The 17604-nt window shown below is 37.5% G+C and overlaps 2 protein-coding genes across 2 annotated transcripts; one reads left to right on the top strand and one right to left on the bottom strand.

Annotated features, from left to right (window-relative positions):
- Window positions 1–1141: 1141 nt before the first annotated feature.
- tdo2a (tryptophan 2,3-dioxygenase a) lies at window positions 1142–4946 on the top strand (the record flags this gene model as incomplete). Its single annotated transcript, XM_037780692.1, has 6 exons — window positions 1142–1378; window positions 1494–1605; window positions 2478–2535; window positions 2701–2780; window positions 3130–3220; window positions 3531–4946. Coding segments are annotated over 6 exons (732 nt in total), but the record flags the coding sequence as incomplete, so codon positions are not given.
- On the bottom strand, window positions 4820–14449 carry ctso (cathepsin O). The gene is made up of 8 exons (XM_037780687.1): window positions 14126–14449; window positions 12470–12575; window positions 12166–12290; window positions 9690–9857; window positions 8764–8885; window positions 7310–7473; window positions 5185–5276; window positions 4820–5070 (listed from the first exon to the last, which is right to left on the bottom strand). Exons 1-8 carry the CDS (start codon window positions 14336–14338, stop codon window positions 5053–5055), a joined length of 1008 nt encoding a protein of 335 aa, XP_037636615.1. The 5' UTR covers window positions 14339–14449; the 3' UTR covers window positions 4820–5052.
- Between the last annotated feature and the right edge of the window lie 3155 nt (window positions 14450–17604).

Below are 17604 nucleotides of genomic sequence, written 5' to 3'. Positions count from 1 at the left end.
GGCTCCTAAGGTGAAACACTTTTAGGAGTGTGGAGGACTTTTAAAAGGTTTAAGAGTTTCTTAAGCAGATGAGAAAATGGCAGAAAGACAAAGAGGTAGGAGAAATATTCTCCAAACACTGAAGTAGGGGATAATGTACAGCTAGCCGGTCGTTGTTGTGAAATAAACCCCGACATAAAGCAGAGTGGTCTTAAATTGCCTTGAAGGGGTTTATTTCACAACAATGACCCGCTAGCTGCACATTATCCTGCATATTACACAGATACTTACATAAGAAATCAATAATTTGACACAAAAACGGTCCGCCAGAGTCCGACATCAGAACTGCGTCCATAGCAACGGTCTGTTATACATAGCAACGGTCTGCTCTAAAGAAATAACAGACCGTAGAACGCCGTGATTGACCAATCAGAATCGAGTATTCAACAAAGCCGCGTAATAATGAACTAGATTAAATACTAAAATTACCAGCATGTTAAACATAGTAAACAACTATCAGCATGTGAACAGGCTGCTGCACAAGTAGAGCTGTGTTTTCATACATTTTTTTGGCTACTTTTAAAGTATGGCTTACAATTTATTCAACACTACAGAAAATATATAATGATAATTACACCATCTCTTAATAGAGACTAAATTTGACGCATTAATTTCTATTACCTCAGTGTTTTTCTTTTATCTATGGACCTGTGTGTCTGAAATAAAATTGAATTAAAATATCTCTCTTTCTTGGCTGCATTGGACTTTCTAATTTCAGTTTGTAAACTTGTTTTTGAAAAGTGCTATACAAATAAAGTTTTATATTATTATTTTGATTAGGCCTATCGAAATTCACTGGCCATTCTATGCCCGTTATCACAAAGAGTGCATTTTTCTCTTTTTGTTTTTTGTATCAACCAATCGCACCTTTTTAAAACAATTAGTCATAAGTAGCAACGGGCCAACCACACCTCCTCATTAAGTTGGACGTTTCTTACTCAGAGATGCACTGAGGAATTTCCTAAATCACTTCTAAGCTAGGACTTCTTACTAGAAATGTTGAGGCAAAGTTAGGAGCTCTCTTAGAGTATTCTCAGAATGTTTGTGAATACGGCCCCGGCACATGGTCATCAGTTATTAAACTTAATCAAGCATTAATTAAAGAAAGCATCATTTTATTTTACTGTATTTTTTTTATTCAACATTCTGTTTGCTGTATCTTGCTCTGGATAAGCCCAACTGCTACTCACCAGGGTATAAATGTGATAAAACCCTTGGCTGTTCTTCACAGGAGTGGCTGGAGAGAACTCCCGGCTTGGAGGCGGATGGATTCAATTTCTGGGAAAGGCTGGAAATCAATATATTTGATGGTCTGAATCAGGAGAAGGAGAAAATCGAGGTAAGAGATGATTCCAGCTTTCAGAGACAAACTTTCTTTGCTCTACCTGGAGTGCAGAGATGACTGACAGAGACATGTTATTTTTTATTTACGGGTTACTTTTTTTTTTCTTAAGAAAATGGCAGATTCTGAGGAGAAGGAGGAAATGATGGCTGAGCTGGTTAAACAGAAAGAGCTGTTCACTTCTCTGTTTGATGAAAAGCGTCATGCCCATCTCCTCAGCAAAGGTGAGTTTTTCTACAAATTGAAAAGTCTGACTAATTAATCAAATGTCACAATTAGAGCTGTCAATCGCTAATTAATCACACATTTTTTATCTGAGGGAGATTTGTTAAGTATTTAAAAATCTTATCAACATGGGAGTGGACAAATATGCTTGCTTTATACAAATGTATGTATATATTTATTATTTTTAAATCAATTAACAACACAAAACAATGTCAAATATTGTCCAGAAACCCTTCACAGGTACTGGCATTTAGCATAAAAAAACTATTGCTCAAATCATAACATGGCAAACTCAACACCAACAGGCAACAACAGCTGTCAGTGTGTCAGTGTGCTGACTTGACTATAACTTGCCAAAAAACTGCATTTGATTATCATAAGTGGGCATGTCTGTAAAGGGAGGACTCGTGGGTACCCATAGAACCCACTTTTCATTCACTATCATTGAGGTCAGAGGTCAAGAGACCCCTTTGAATGGCCATTGCCAGTTTTGCTCGCCAAAATTTAGCATAAGTTTGGGCGTTATTTAGCCTCCTTGGTCCCACTGGTACCAATGGATTCCTTACTTTTTCTAGTTTCCTGTGATGCCAGTATCTTCATTCTAGCTTTAAAACTGAGCCAGCTACAACAAGAGGTTAATAATAAATCGCAAGTTGCGTTAATGTGTTAAAGAATTTGCGTTAACACGTTATAATTGCATTAACTTTGACAGCCCTAGTCACGATGTGTTTGTCAAACACATAATCTGTGTTTGTATTAAAATTGTATCAATGCTATGCATTACTTTGTGAATGAAGCTCTAGCTCACAAAACTACATAAAGACAATTCGTTTTACTTGAAAAGTAATATATTTTCAATTTTGCTGATCAGGTGAGAGGCGGATCTCTTACAAGGCTCTCCAAGGTGCCCTGATGATCTACTTCTACAGGTATGTAATTTTTACTGTGGTCCTTCACCTATTATGTAGTTAGACAAAGTCACAAGACTCATTAAGAGTTAACAGTGACAGATAATTAATGTGAAACACCACCCAGAAACATTTTCATACGCAGTGAAATACAGTAAATACTTAAATCTTCTTTTTACCTTTTAGGGAGGAGCCGAGGTTCCAGGTTCCTTTCCAGCTGCTCACATCCCTCATGGATATCGACACCCTCATGACAAAATGGCGATGTAAGTTACTGTAGCATCCCTGTCAGTCGCTGCATATGCTCAGCAGTGAATAAGAACTGAACAAATGTGCAGGAGAAAAAGCACATGTCTGCTAGAAACCAATGTTTTCATATTTTCGCCTAAGGGCAGAGCTGGCTAACAAGGGAGTTTACAGAGCTAAAGTTGGGTCAGGGCCTCAGAGGCAGAAGAATCTTATAACATCCTCTATGCTGCTGATCAATCCAACAACACATTCCCATGAAATGCAGTTTTTTACTTTCCTATGTCTAAACAATTTACAGCTGATGAAACATGCAGGGCCAAAACATTGCTCATAACACAGAGGATTTTTCTGTTCTTTTTGTTTTAGACAATCACGTATGCATGGTGCATCGTATGATTGGCAGCAAAACCGGCACAGGGGGCTCATCTGGCTACCACTACCTGAGATCTACTGTCAGGTATTGTAAACTTTAACCTGCTGATTAAACACTTTACACTGCAAGTATCTTAAAAACTTCAGAGTTAATTTAGATAAGACAGGACACTGCTACTCTCTGCTTATCTAAATTAACCTGTCGTATGGTCACTTCTTCCTGACATGCACAACTGCACTTAAAGTCATTTCGAAGGAAGTTCTTTATTCCCTATGTGTTTAATTTTGGCAGCAGTTTAATTTAGCTTTTGTCCTTCAGAAAGTACAACTTGTAACAATTATATCGTGTGAGTACACAAGTTAAGTATTTAATAAATGATTTTCTTTCCCTTCAGTGACCGCTACAAAGTGTTTGTGGATCTGTTCAATCTGGCAACGTTCCTGGTGCCTCGCCACTGGGTCCCTAAGCTAAATCAAAACGTTCACAAGTTGCTCTACATGGCCGAATGTTGCGACAGCTCCTACTGCAGCAGCGAGGACTCGGACTAAGGGGGCCAGCACTCCAAATTAAGGTTGTCCCGTTTTCCCAGGACAAAACAAATAGAACCTGGACACAAAGATACAGTGTTGGGATCATTCTGGGACAGAGAAATTTATCATTAAAATGAAATTATTACGTTAAATGCTTCATGGAATATATATCATATCATATGATTTAGATGTTCACATATGAAAAATGTGAGGTGGCACCGCCCGGGCACAAGCTCCACGCTATGTCACACACACATGCTTACACACACAAAATGAATCATAGGCTTTACAGTTGAGACCCAGTGCTGCCACCAGCACCGCTGTGAACCCCGGAGCGAGACATAATAATAGAAATTTAAATTATGTGATTCAAATTCAGTTTTTTTAATGCAATTAAGTCAATGAAGTGATGCGAGTTAACTTGCATTGTTTATAATAAAACTATATTTATTATGTAGAATGAAGCTGTTTTAGTGACAGGTGCGTAGGGTGAATAATTAGCCATCAAAACATGCAAAGAGAAGACACACAATGTTTCCGAGATAATTTTTTATCTCACAGGTTCATACGCCAGAAAGTTGTGACGCAAAGTCTGACCCTGAATAATTCAAATGGCCAATTTTGACTCTTTTTACTCTAATCTTGACCAGTGACGAAGTATAGCAGATGGCTCCTTGATAAAAATTTACTTAGATGTTTTCTCAATACAATTATGTTAATTTACTGTGACTGACCTGAAAGCAAACAGATCAGTGAGAGCAGTGATCAAACCGGTGGCTCTGATGGCTTTTAACAAACGCATTATCTTTCATGTCAGCATGGGGGAAGGTGTCAGAGAGGGAGCCGTTTCAGACTAGTGACAATAGTGTACATACAGTCATAATAATCCTCTCTGTGTAACAATCAATGTCAACATCTAAAATAGAACAATGTGCGCAGCATACATGTAAAACATGAAGCCTAGAATTTGTACATAATGTTAATAATGTGTATTGTATAGTAAGCTATATGGAGTTAATTTTGTTGTGTATTTATGCAGTAATTGATCTCTCTGTATAGATAAATGTATGAGCTATATCACCCAAAATATGTATCTACCTTATGTATGTAATAAGACACTTTTTATTTTGTACAGTGCATTTATTATTGTTAATATTATTGTAGTTGTGTGTGTTGATTGCTCAGGTATGATCCAACATTTATCAGCATATTAAGTGTTGTATTTTGTTTTTTTGTAATGTAACATGGTGACATTTCAATAAAAACATTATTTAAAGTGACACTTTGAGGCAAACAGATGACTGATTTGATTTTGGCAACACACACAGTTACTCACACAAACAATGACAGAGATGCACACACAATCTCGTCAAAGGAAAACTGCTGCTACAGAATCAGCAATACCTGAGGAAAAGAAGAAGGATGTGGTATTAATCCCTGAGGGGACGGCAACATACAGACACCAAACTAAAAGGAGATATAAACAGAAAATTGACAAGAGGCAAAGATCATACTTACCACAATGTTTCCACCGATTTTTATATAAACATAACCCTCATTCCCCCATGTGGTTCCCCAAGAGTTCTGCACAATCCAGTATGGAACATCCCCTAAGACAGACAACATGCATTTCAAGGTTGAATTATTTACAGGGTAAAGAAACACTAGGTGTGTGTGTGTGTGTACTGCAGCTGTAACCACTTTAGGACTATTATATAATCACCCATATCCTTGTGTATTACCCACAAAACACAAGTGTGTGTGAAATAATTAATTTTAATAAATAAAAAAAATACCGATGTGTGTGTGAACAATGTCAAGAAAATAAAGATGAGGTAGCTGTGATAATATTCTGCTGTTAAAATAAGAGATATCTTGTATCTTCAAATTCAACCTTTCACAAAACATCTTTTCACACTGATTTTTTTTTTTAAAACTTGGGACATTGGGTTATTCAGTTACCTCATAAAGCTTTAGCTTTATGAGGTAACTGAATAACCAGAACTTTGATACTTAGAAATCTAGTGCATACACAGCTCATGTTTACCAACCCAGCTAATCATTGATCACTGTGTACCGAATAGGACCAACAGGATAAAGGAGGCAGAAGTCAAAATAATGTCAAAATCTACACACTGTAAATCTAGCAAAAAAAATGTTCACAAACAATAAGAGTTTCATATATTCTTTTTTTTCTTAAACATACAGAAATATTTCACCAGTAATGATATAATGACATCTTTCCAGTGCAGTTCTAATTCTTTAAAAGATATTCTAGAAATTAGTGCTGATATCTTCTAACAAGACTGTGTAAGGCACGTCACTACAATACAGACAAACTTACAAAATAAACCCTAATTTTCACTGGAAACGTGCAACAGATATTTCACTTGATATAAGAATATTGTAATTTTGGGGCTCGATAATAAACTAAACCGCTTGTTAAAATATTTGTTTCCCACTCCATTTGTTTTAGCAATTAATTAGGGAGGATGAGACTTCTCTGTTGCAGCAGCAATTTGTGATTAAAGGGACTGTATGTAAGTTTTTACACATATAAACGTTTTTGTAATTGTTTTTTTCTTGCCAATGTGTGAACAGGCTATAACTTAACCTTAGAAATGAGACCACCTGTGACTTACCTCGGTTTCCTCAATCAGCCTTTAGACTGCTTTTAATGTGAAGAATCTGGGCCGGTTTTTCAGGGAAAATCCAACCGATAAAACGTCATGCGCTCTCGTAAGTGCCGTTATTTTGAGCCCTGCTACAGGGCTAACAGTGTGCAACCATAGCTAATGTTTGGTTAGAAATGGAGTCCGCAAACTCTAACAAACGACCAGCCCCCACTGCAACCGCAAAACAGGAATGTGACCGACGTCGAGGGAAAACTAGTGTTGTGGGAGTGGCGCGGTGTGTGGGGAGTGAGTGGTGAAGCAAGAGAGAGCGAGCGGCAGCAAGTGTGTGAGAAAACGAGCGAGCAGCGGAGCAGAAGAGAGTTAGTTTAGCTTTGAGAATATCAAGGGAATGCTCAGTGGAAGTTGCAGTTTGAGCAGAAATAAATGCTGCATCTCCTCATGACCAACCGAGGTTACTCGTGTCTCATTTCCCGGTGGTCGGGTGGAGTGACGGGGGTTAGCTCAGGAGCGAGTAACGTTATTGACTCTGGCCCAGGAGACCAAAACTACGGTGTCTACCCTGTGCCCTCTGACCACGGCCGAAGCAGGAAAAGTTAACACCAGGATCAACATCGGCTGGGCCTTCGATAACATTACTGCCAAGCATGTGAAATATATATTGATATTGTGATTTTAGCTGGCTAATGTTGCTAATGCCTGTCAATCATGTTCAGTCTCGTGTGTGTCGGTAGTGCGAGCACGAGCAACAGTATGCTGACTGTCGTTGACTTAACGGCCACAGGTGTCACTGTTAACAAGCAATTTCCGATCCTTACATAGAGTCCCTTTTTTAAGACTGGCATATTTTTACCTAAAAATCTTGCCTTTGAATTACTTTCACAGGCCCTACGTGTTGCAAAACTTTCTTGACCTAAAAAGGTAAACGTCAGCTCAAGTGAAATGTAAAATCCTAGCTGTCTTTCTTGAATTCTAACTCATTGTCATGCCAGTGTATTGACAGTGTGTACCCATAGTGTTGTATCCAACAATCAGGACAGCATGGTTAGACCGTTGGCTGGAGCAGTGGTGCTGAATGATTCCACCCATGTAATCCTGCCAGCTGACAGCATCCACGATAGCAGCCAAGGGACCACGATCCACCAGCTGACCCATCATTGCCACCTCTTGACCACTGAAGAAGAATAACGGAAACATTTACACTTGAGGCAGGAAGACTGGCCCTGTGATTACACTGATTTCTGTGGTATTGCCATGTGAACTATACTGTTAAGTCAGTTTATGTGAAATGTTATCAGGATACTCTTCAAACGAGATACTAAATGGAGGTTATCGCTTAAGTTCAACGTGTCACTGGGCCTATTTTGCACCATTTTCTCTGGATAAGCATCTCACCTCTCTCCGGTCTTCTCATTTATAAAACTGGTATTTTCCTCATTCTTTCTGTTGCACATATGCAGACACCCTCTGCCACCCCATCTTGTCCTTCCAGCAGATGATACCCACTAGGGATTAGCTGTGATGCCCTCCTCTGCCAAGTTCATGACATAAGGAGTCCAGGTTGGCTGTGCCAAAACTATACTGAATAAAGCCATTTTACACTCGATACTGTACATGGTGAGAGGAGGTGAGGTCTTATCTTGTCTAAACTTCATGATCCTGTTTTTTTTTCTTTTGCTATGCAGCAGTAAAGATCTGGCTTATCTGTATGAGCCCCTTAACCGGAAGGTCAAGAGGCCCCCGTGACCCCTGAGTCTCTCCAATCTGCACGAGTGCCCAATTCCAGCAGCTTGATGGACTCACTGATCCAGCACTCTGACCTTTCTGAGCACTGGGGCAGGTCAAAAGGCAGATTTTCATACTGGGGGATCAGTGGATTGTTGAGATAAAGAGGTCTTTTAGTAGCATGACATTGACATTTGCTAGGTTTGAAAACAATTGCACGTTCACTTTGTTTTACTTTTAGATTCTGTTTAAGAATAATTTAAAAAATATCATTATATTTCAAAATACAAGTTGTATGTAAGGAAAGAAACTATATAAAAATAGGAGACATTTTTTTATATATATATATTACGTTGGCAAATGTAACAATCTTTCAAACTCTGTTAACTATTGATTAAAACTTCATCAACAGTGACAGAGACCCTGACCCTTGCTATCATAGAAATACAACAAAAATGATTCAATATTAAATAAAAGAGATATGATTCACTTTAACTCAAGGTAACTCTCGAGGCCAGAGTAAAGAACCGCTGTGTTACTGATGTCCAGTCCGTGTTGACACAGTAAACACTGTCGTCTGTCATTGCGCAGGAACTGACCCTCGCCTCACCTCTCTGTCCTCGGAGCTTCATGAAGATCACGTTAAAATTCCATGTGATTTCACCCAAACACTGCACTGCTAGCTAATTTTTAGTTTTTTTTTTTACTTGTAAACAACTTGCAAAATATCGTCTCTTACCTGAAGTCATGTGCAGTAAAGTTCATCACTGCAACACCGCCATGTGACTGAGAGAAAAAATGGCAGATTCCCGTCTTGGCCTTGTAGGGATACTCTGACTGAGGCACCAGTTTCACTCTGGTCTAAAAAAGAAAAATAGTTTATCTCAGTGAGTGCGTTACCTGAATACAAAACATCTATTTATCTTGTTTATGAAAGATCCTGGCTCAGGCAGTTTCCTAATTTATGTCTAACTAGAGACAGCAATCTTTGCTTACTGCCTCTACATATCTCTCTCTACTTAAAATACATGACGATGTTTAGCTAAAGTTAAATGCACATATCTTTACAACAGGTTCCCTCTTTTATAAGCAGTCGCTTTATGAAGTACTGGGAGTTTATTCTACCTTTGTACTCAATGTAAACCATTTAGGAAGCATCTGTTTAAGACCTGAAAATTAAGGATGCATCTATACCGACTCAAATAGCTGGATCGGATATCGGTGACGATCTATTATATTCAATTCTATCTTTATACATTATATACTGTAATTGTAATTCCTGTTTAGGTTTTTGACCATTTTGTTGCTGCATTAAAAAGGTTTACACCTGAATTGTAATTCCTGTTAATTTTGAAGATTTTTTTACCAAGTTGCTGGTGTACGATTTATTATTTTAATAATAAATAACAATTCCGTAAACTTTTATCTATGTATTATATATATGTAAGTTAGAAAAGCAGTGTTCAAGTCAAGCCTGATGTTGCCTTCCACATAAAAGACTGATCCCAGTCACTTCCACACAGTGAAGCATACAGCTTATTAATTATACAATGGTATCGGATCAGTACTCGGTCCCAGGTATCGCTATCACTGAAAAAGTTGGATTGGTTCATCCCTACTGAAAATATGTCAAAGGCCTGAAATCATGTAAATATTTCAACCTACTTGCTTCAACCAATTCAGGGCCTTGAGTGGGTAGCCTCCGTTGCATCCTCCGTTTTGGTAAGAGCAGTCCAGGACCTGCTGCACACTGAGCTGCTCCAGCTGTGATCCTTCTTTTGCGTGGACGGACTGTATGGCACCAACCACACTAAATGCCCAACAACTCCCACACTGTAAAGGGAAATTGACAGTAATTAGGAAAAAAACAAAACTACATGGAAAGGTTGAGGAAGCAAACGCCAGAATACAATCACATCTTATCAGAATGAGAAATTGTAATTTTGCTCATCCCCGTCAACAGAGAGGTTGGTGTCTTGCTAAACGACACTACTTCAGCGGGATAAAGACTCGGTTTATGTCGAATGATGATTTCTGCCATCTGTGCTGTCCAAATCAATGCTGTAATTCAGCTTTAATAAGACTAACACAAAACCTAGATACAAGTTCAAATGAGGTTTGGTGGATAAATCTCACTAATCTTAAAATATTTGTTCCAAAATACCAGAATTTTTAAAGAAATGAATCTACAGTGAGTGTGGATGCTGTACACAATGATGAGGTGAGATGATCTGGCCAGTCTGAGTTTGTTTTCTGCTGCCATCTACTGACAGAAACACCTCAGGTATGCTGCTGTATTTTGAGGGGAATCTTAATGTCTGCTTCGGTTAATGTATTAAGCTTTAAAGGCTGAAGATCAATACAGCAAAAGTGGCTCTTATACAACATATCTCATGTAGATTGCACTGCTTTCCTGGAACCAGTCATTTCTTTTTTAGAGAAAACACAGTATTTCATTATGTAAGAGAGTGCGCATCTTTTCCTGTATAACATTTGCACAGGCAATCTCATTCTCCAAACAGCATGAGACTTCGCTCAGGTCACTTGCTCAGCATAAATTCCCATAAATGTGATGAAAACCTGGGCTCTCCGTGTAAAAATCCAATATTTTGTTGCTCAATGTGGTTCTTTGGCTGGAAAATCAATACTAAAACCAAAATCAGTCATTATTGCTTGCACTGGAGCTAAGTACGCGCTGAGTATACAAAATATTAGGACCATCTGCTCTCTCCTTTAAAGCGATGAAATGCACTTGAGTCATAAAAGTGGAATCAAAATGAGGGAAAACTGAATCAAGAAGAATTTATGAGATGTGAGTGGCTTGATATTTTGGGTCTCTGCGCATGGTGCTGCATTTTATATTCTGTCTATCCAACTATCTATCTGTTGTGGAAACTCAGCCCTGGCAGGTCCACAGACAGAACCAGAGAAAAAGCACTGCAGCAGAGCAGAGAGGTAAGGTGAGTGTGGTCATGTACAGACTCTCCCTGGAGTGATAAGCCTTACCTGTATTCAAGAGAACAAACTATATGTTATGATGTATGTTGTTTGCTGTATGGGCTATGTCTTTCCCTCAGGAGAACTGTCTCACAGTGAAAATATCATCCCCGACGGCAAGTTGGCTGACTAAAAGAGATGAGGGACAAAAAGAGCAGAGAGAGTGAACCTTCAGCGAGGACAAGCAAACGCTCCATCTCACTAAAAGTCACACTTAATGGTCTCGTTTGTCCTTTGACCATTATTAAAGCGCCCGTCCACTCAAAAAGGTAGTTTGCTTACTGTTACTCCACTTGGATGTTTGACCTTCACTGTGCAGATGAATGCAAGTGTTGACTTTGACGCTAGAATGCTGTTTTCAAAATGAATCTGGTGAAGGGGGGAAAGTTTCTTTGTGCTCACCTTAAATCTGTTCAATCGTGATTTTGTGACATCACAACAGGTTTGCACGACAGTCATACTGTGTGATGTGGAGTCTAAAAGCCTCCAGTGCAGATAGATGTTGGACTTTTCAATGAGGGATGTAATTTTAATAGGGCTGTCGAAGTTAACGCGATAATAATGTGTTAATGCAAATTAATTTGAACGCCACTAATTTCTTTAACGTATTAACGCAACTTGCGATATTTAAGTTGCAGCTGGCTCAGTTTTTGAGGTAGAGTGAAGATACTGGCATCATATGAAACTAGAAAAACCTAATGAATCCATTGGTACCAGCCATGTTATGAGCATATATATATACCTGTGAGGGTTTCTGGACAATATTTGTCATTGTTTTGTGTTGTTAATTGATTTCCAATAATAAATATGTACATACAGCAACTCAAAGCAAGCATATTTGCCCACTCCCATGTTGATAAGAGTATTAAATACTCCCTTTAAGGCACAATTTGAGCGGATAAAAAATGTGCGATAAATTTGTGATTAATCACGATTAACTATGGACAATCATGTGATTAATCGCGATTAAATATTTTAATGGAGTGACAGCTCCTAATAATTTCTGAGGCCTATTGCTTCATTTGTTAATGATAAAAAGATTTGATTAAAAAAAAATGTTTGAATGTAACCCAACTGTGTCTCTGTACCTACAGTACATCCCTACATATACAGTATATCTATCATGCATCTGTGTAAACCTTACTGGTCCTTGGTCCTGGACCGGTCCCACCACTGCTTGGTCCCTCCAGTCAAATTTGACTTGGAGCCCCTCTGTCTTCAGCCCAGAGAAGAGAGGTGCTCTGTCAGCGCTCGCTCGCAGGTAGAGATCTGCGGACAGATACAGTTCAAAGTCATTCCTGGATACAAATATATACATGTAAACAATGACTGTGCAGATTCAGTCATCCAGGGGGTAAGACGCTCAGTACATTTAAAACAATCCAATGGACAGATAAAAAAATAAGTGAATTCATCTCACCCGATAGGTGACAAAAACTTCAGCCTACCTCTGAATTCCTTCTGCGAGAGGTCAGAGAAGCGGTTGACGCCATACTTGGCAGACTGTGGTGCTGTGGAGAATGCGCTCAGGTATGCAAGCCGCTCTGTAGCATTCTGCAAAAAACACACATGATGGATTACGTGTGGTAAAGTGAACTGAAGGGGCAGAAAAATGTAGGAAACTCAAGTCAAAGTTAAATTTCTTGCATAAAATTATACTGAGAAGAAGATTAAGAAACCATGAAAAAATGTGCAAGAGGTCTAGAGCTGATTTTTCTTTCTTTTCTTGAAAACACACACAGGCTATCTACTACATCATACAGTAGTATTTGACCACTAACCAGTGGTGGAAAGGAACTAAGTACATTTACTCAAGTACTGTATTTGTATTTTACTTCAGTATTTACAATTTATCCCAATATACACTTCCACTACACTACAAGGAAATATGCACATTTTACTCCACTACTACATTTATCTGACATCTATAGATACAAGTTATTTCAAATTGTACCAAAGTACCACTACTTTAAAGTCAAAACTGCTCCACCAAATGAAAATCTGCTCAAAGACTGTAGGTCTTGAGAAATTCTATGAATCAGCCTATCATAATAACATCTTAAGGCTGGCTAACACCATCGTCTCTGACCCCAACCATGTTTTGAACATTGAATATGAACTGTTACCATCAAATCGGAGATACAGGGTTCCACGATTTAATAAGGTTAGACTGAAGCACTCTTCAATCAATCCTAAAACTAAATATGGAGCCTAATCCCAGATCAAATGTACGTTGAAGGGCCTTGAATATTGTCTTCTGTGATTGTAATGTTTAAATGTATGTATCATTGTTTGTTGTCTTTGTCCTTTCTGTGATGTTGCAAATGGAGCTGCTGTGATGCAAAACAAATTTCAGACCTGTCTGACAATAAAGTATTATCGTATTATCATATTATCGTACAAGTACATTTTGCTTGTAGTAGGCTAATTATGTTGTACATTAGTGTGCAATTCTGAATTGCAGGACTTTAACTTGTAACATTTAGGTATTACTACTTATACAAAGTCTCAGTGCTTCATTTATTGCACATTAATCTACAATTAATGCATAATTTGTAAACATTTTTTACCAAATAAAATACATTTCTTTCATTGGAAAGAAATGTATTTTATTTGGTAAAATACATTTCTTTCATTAATGCAATTAATGCAATTACTACAATTAATGCATAATTTGTAAACATTTTTTACCAAATAAAATACATTTCTTTCATTGGAAAGAAATGTATTTTATTTAGTAAAATACATTTCTTTCATTAATGCAATTAATGCAATTATTACAATTAATGCATAATTTGTAAACATTTTTTACCAAATAAAATACATTTCTTTCCAATGAAAGAAATGTATTTTATTTGGTAAAAAATGTTTACAAATTATGCATTAATTGTAGATTAATGTGCAATAAATGAAGCTCTGAGACTTTGTATAAGTAGTAATACCTAAATGTTACAAGTTAAAGTCCTGCAATTCAGAATTGCACTAATTCTGAGTGGGCGTGGTCTAGTGATGTTTGTTTTTAGATGTGTGTAAAAACTGATGAGTGATAACAGAGTTACTCTTCATCTCTACATGTGTGTCTACCTCTGGTTCTTCTCTCCTACCTGGAAGTAAAGACGACGGCGGTTAAACTCCTCGCTGTTGACTTCATAGTTGCGGTGAAACTTCTCTCTGAACGAGTCGAAATCAGCTGCAGAGACATTTAACTTCATCAGAGTCTCATCCGAGCTCACATGTTGACAACAACACAGAGGAAACAAGAAGACGAGAGAGGAAACAGCCGCTGTAATAATCAGATAACCGGAGCTGCCCCTCATTTAGAAAGAAGAAATGTGTGTTAAAAACACGCAGTGATCAAAAAAGGAAGTAAATACAGAAAGTGTTTTTGGCGGAAAAGGTGAGGTATGATCTGTAGCGCATGCGCAGCCGTCAAGAGGCGCTTCCTTAGAAACAGAAAGTAAAATGTGTTTTGTATCTGTGGTTCAAAGCAGGTGAAAGTATCATTCACAAGATGGAGGCACTGAATGTATGGAAGCCATGAGAGGCAAATTATTATTATAATTTTTTTAGGGGGTGATCCATTTTCTAAGTCTGGTCTAAATTGCTTTCTCTCCTGTGTTTATGACTTAAAAATAGGTAAAAAAAAAAAAAAATGTTTGTCATGATAATCTTTCTAAGTTCCGAAATTATTTTATTTTTCGTTTGTGAAATTGGTGGGGGAAAAAAAATTTGCCATGAGAATTTTTTTTTTTTTTTGCTAGGATAAATGTACTTTTTTTTTTTCATCTGTAAAAACAGGTGGGAAAAAAAACTTTTGCCAGGCTCATTCTTTTAAAGGTCCCATATCGTGCTCATTTTTAGATTCATACTTGTATTTTGTGTTATTCTGTTATTTTGTGTATTATGCTGTAATGTTAAAAAAAAAACTTTATTTATCTCATACTGTCTGTCTGAATATACCTGTATTAACCCTCTGTCTGAAACGCTCCGTTTTAGTGCATTTCAACGGAATTGGAACAGAATTGCAATGGAATTGCGTTGCTAGGCAACAGTTTGGGTCCATGTTTACTTCCTGTCAGCTGATGTTATTTGCATACACTGCAACAGGAAATAAACTTGGACACATTTAGAATGTTTACATTTGAAACCGTGTAATGGTCTAAATATTGTATATTTGTGACATCACAAATGGAAAAATGTATTTTAATCTGCGCTAATCTGCAGTTATTGTTAGCTATAATGACGTTATCCCACTAGCCTCTGTTAATGTAATGTGTGTTTTTTTTATCTTGTGGACATATTTTGTGTTTCCTGGATGAGACCAAAGACAATTTTCCTGCCCCAACTGGACAATAAATTGTATTCTATTCTATGTAAGTTGTAATGGTTGCATTGTCTCTATGCAAAGAAGTCTGTTTTGTGGATGTCAGAAGGAAGAATAGCTGCTGCATTGCTGCAGCTATTGGGGATCCTAATAAACGTATCAATAAAGATGAAAAAAACAAACATATGAGTGGGACATTTGGACACTTGCTAAGGGAATAGGATCATTTTGTACATGTAATGATGAGCTATATACAACAGAACAAGCACTTTGTATACATTTTGATATTGGCAATTTAAATTAATATGGTTATTATTCATATTTATGATATAGAATTGGATGCTGTTTATTGAATATTGCAATTATAGTGCGATGCTTATTCTTAATCAGTACTTCAGTTGACAGGGGAAACATTGGTACTTAGACCAATCTAAATTACCCTTGAGACCAGTCAGCTGGTTTTTGTTTGTTTAATATTCCAGAGGGAGGTCCAACATTTGACTTGTGGGCCATCCTAGAGGTGTAAGCCACGTCAGTGAAGGCCATGTAAGGCTAATACGCTTTGTTTATTTATTTAACGAATAAAATACTTAAGTAACAGCAACTATGACTCTGAATGGTGCCATCTTGTTTCACAGAGGGCAGAATGAGACCTACACAACCGATCAGCTGTGCGTAGGTAATAAGTGCTATAAAGTATCACCCAAGTGCAGTGCCTTAAAAAGACCCGATTTTAGCTCACTCTTTCAATCCATTATAATTATGCTTCTCACTTTTTTTAACTTTCTGTTTCCCATGATATACAATATTAGATTGTTGCTGATTGGAGGAGAGTCATTTCATTTTAATGAATCATTCTTTCTCTTAATACAATCTACAGGAAAAATATAGTGTGCACAACTCGTGACAAGTTTCCAGCTTTTCTGTATTGCGTCAGAATTGTACCTATATTTTTGGAGGACATAATCAGACATTTACACAACCTGATTCATTTTAGTATATGCAATCTCTTGCATAAAAGGTATGACATAATTAAACTAAAGTAAGCCGAAGACTTAAAAGACCCCTACCATCCGTATTCAAGTACATTTTGTTACAAAGACATTTCTTTCTTATACTTTATAACACTATATGCAGAGCTGATCAGGTTTGAATTTCTCCCCAGCAGTGTGTAGGTCTCATGTTGCCCTCTGTGCATGAATGACTGCATCATTCAGAGACATAGTTGCTATTACTTAAATTAATAAGTCACTAAAAGTCACTTAAAATAACCATTTGAATATCAACTACTCACTGTGTATAACCTTGATTTCCTGAAGAATACTTTTTGTTTTTCTCACATGCCTCCACGGTGAAAGACAGAGTAAATCCTTACTGAATTGAAGTAAATAAAGGCCAGGTTTAACAACAGAAAAACTACATTAAAACATCCATTTACAAACTCTCTCACAACTCGTGCAGTATAATCCAAGTCTAATTTATCCAGTCGTATGCTCACTACTTCCCAAACACCTGCATTTTCACCCAAATCTTACTAATTAAAACATTTCTGCCACTACAGTCTCATGCTTGCGCAGGCACACTGTGAGTCCGTGCATGAGACGGTAATGCTTTGATGTAGTTTTGCTGTTTGTTAAACCTGGCCTCCATTTACTTCAATTCATCAAAGATTCACTCCGTTTTCAGATATTCCATTCACCGTGGAGGCATGTGAGAAAAACAAAGCTTTTCTTCAAGAATTCAAGGTAACATGCGGTGAGTAACTGATAAACAAATAGTCACTTTGTAGGTGAAGTATTCCTTTAACTATTTTATTCATTAAATAAATAATCAAAGCTTGTTAACCTCATGTGGCCTCCTCGGACATTCCCCGACGTGGTTTACACCTCTAAGATGAATTTTTGGATTTCCCTCTGGAATAGTGTACAAAATGAGCTGACTGGTCTCAAAGGTAATTTAGAATTGTCTAAGTACCAATGTTTCACCTGTCAACTCAAGTACTGATTAAGAATAAGCATCACACTGTAATTGCAATATTCAATAGACCGCATCCAATTCTATATCATAAATATAAATAAAAAATATATTAGTTTAAATTGCCAAAATCAAAATGTATCCAAAGTGCTTATTCTGTTGTGTATATCTATCATTACATGTACAAAATGATCCTATTCACTTAGCAAGTGTCCACATGTCCCACTCATAGGGTGTGTTGTGTCATTGATGATTGACAGGGCTTTCCTGTGAACAGAAGTGATG

This window comes from Sebastes umbrosus, chromosome 9 (genome assembly GCF_015220745.1).
Source record: "Sebastes umbrosus isolate fSebUmb1 chromosome 9, fSebUmb1.pri, whole genome shotgun sequence".
NCBI lineage: Eukaryota > Metazoa > Chordata > Actinopteri > Perciformes > Sebastidae > Sebastes > Sebastes umbrosus.
Note: the sequence above shows the minus strand (reverse complement) of the source record. Positions and strands in the feature narration are given on the sequence as shown.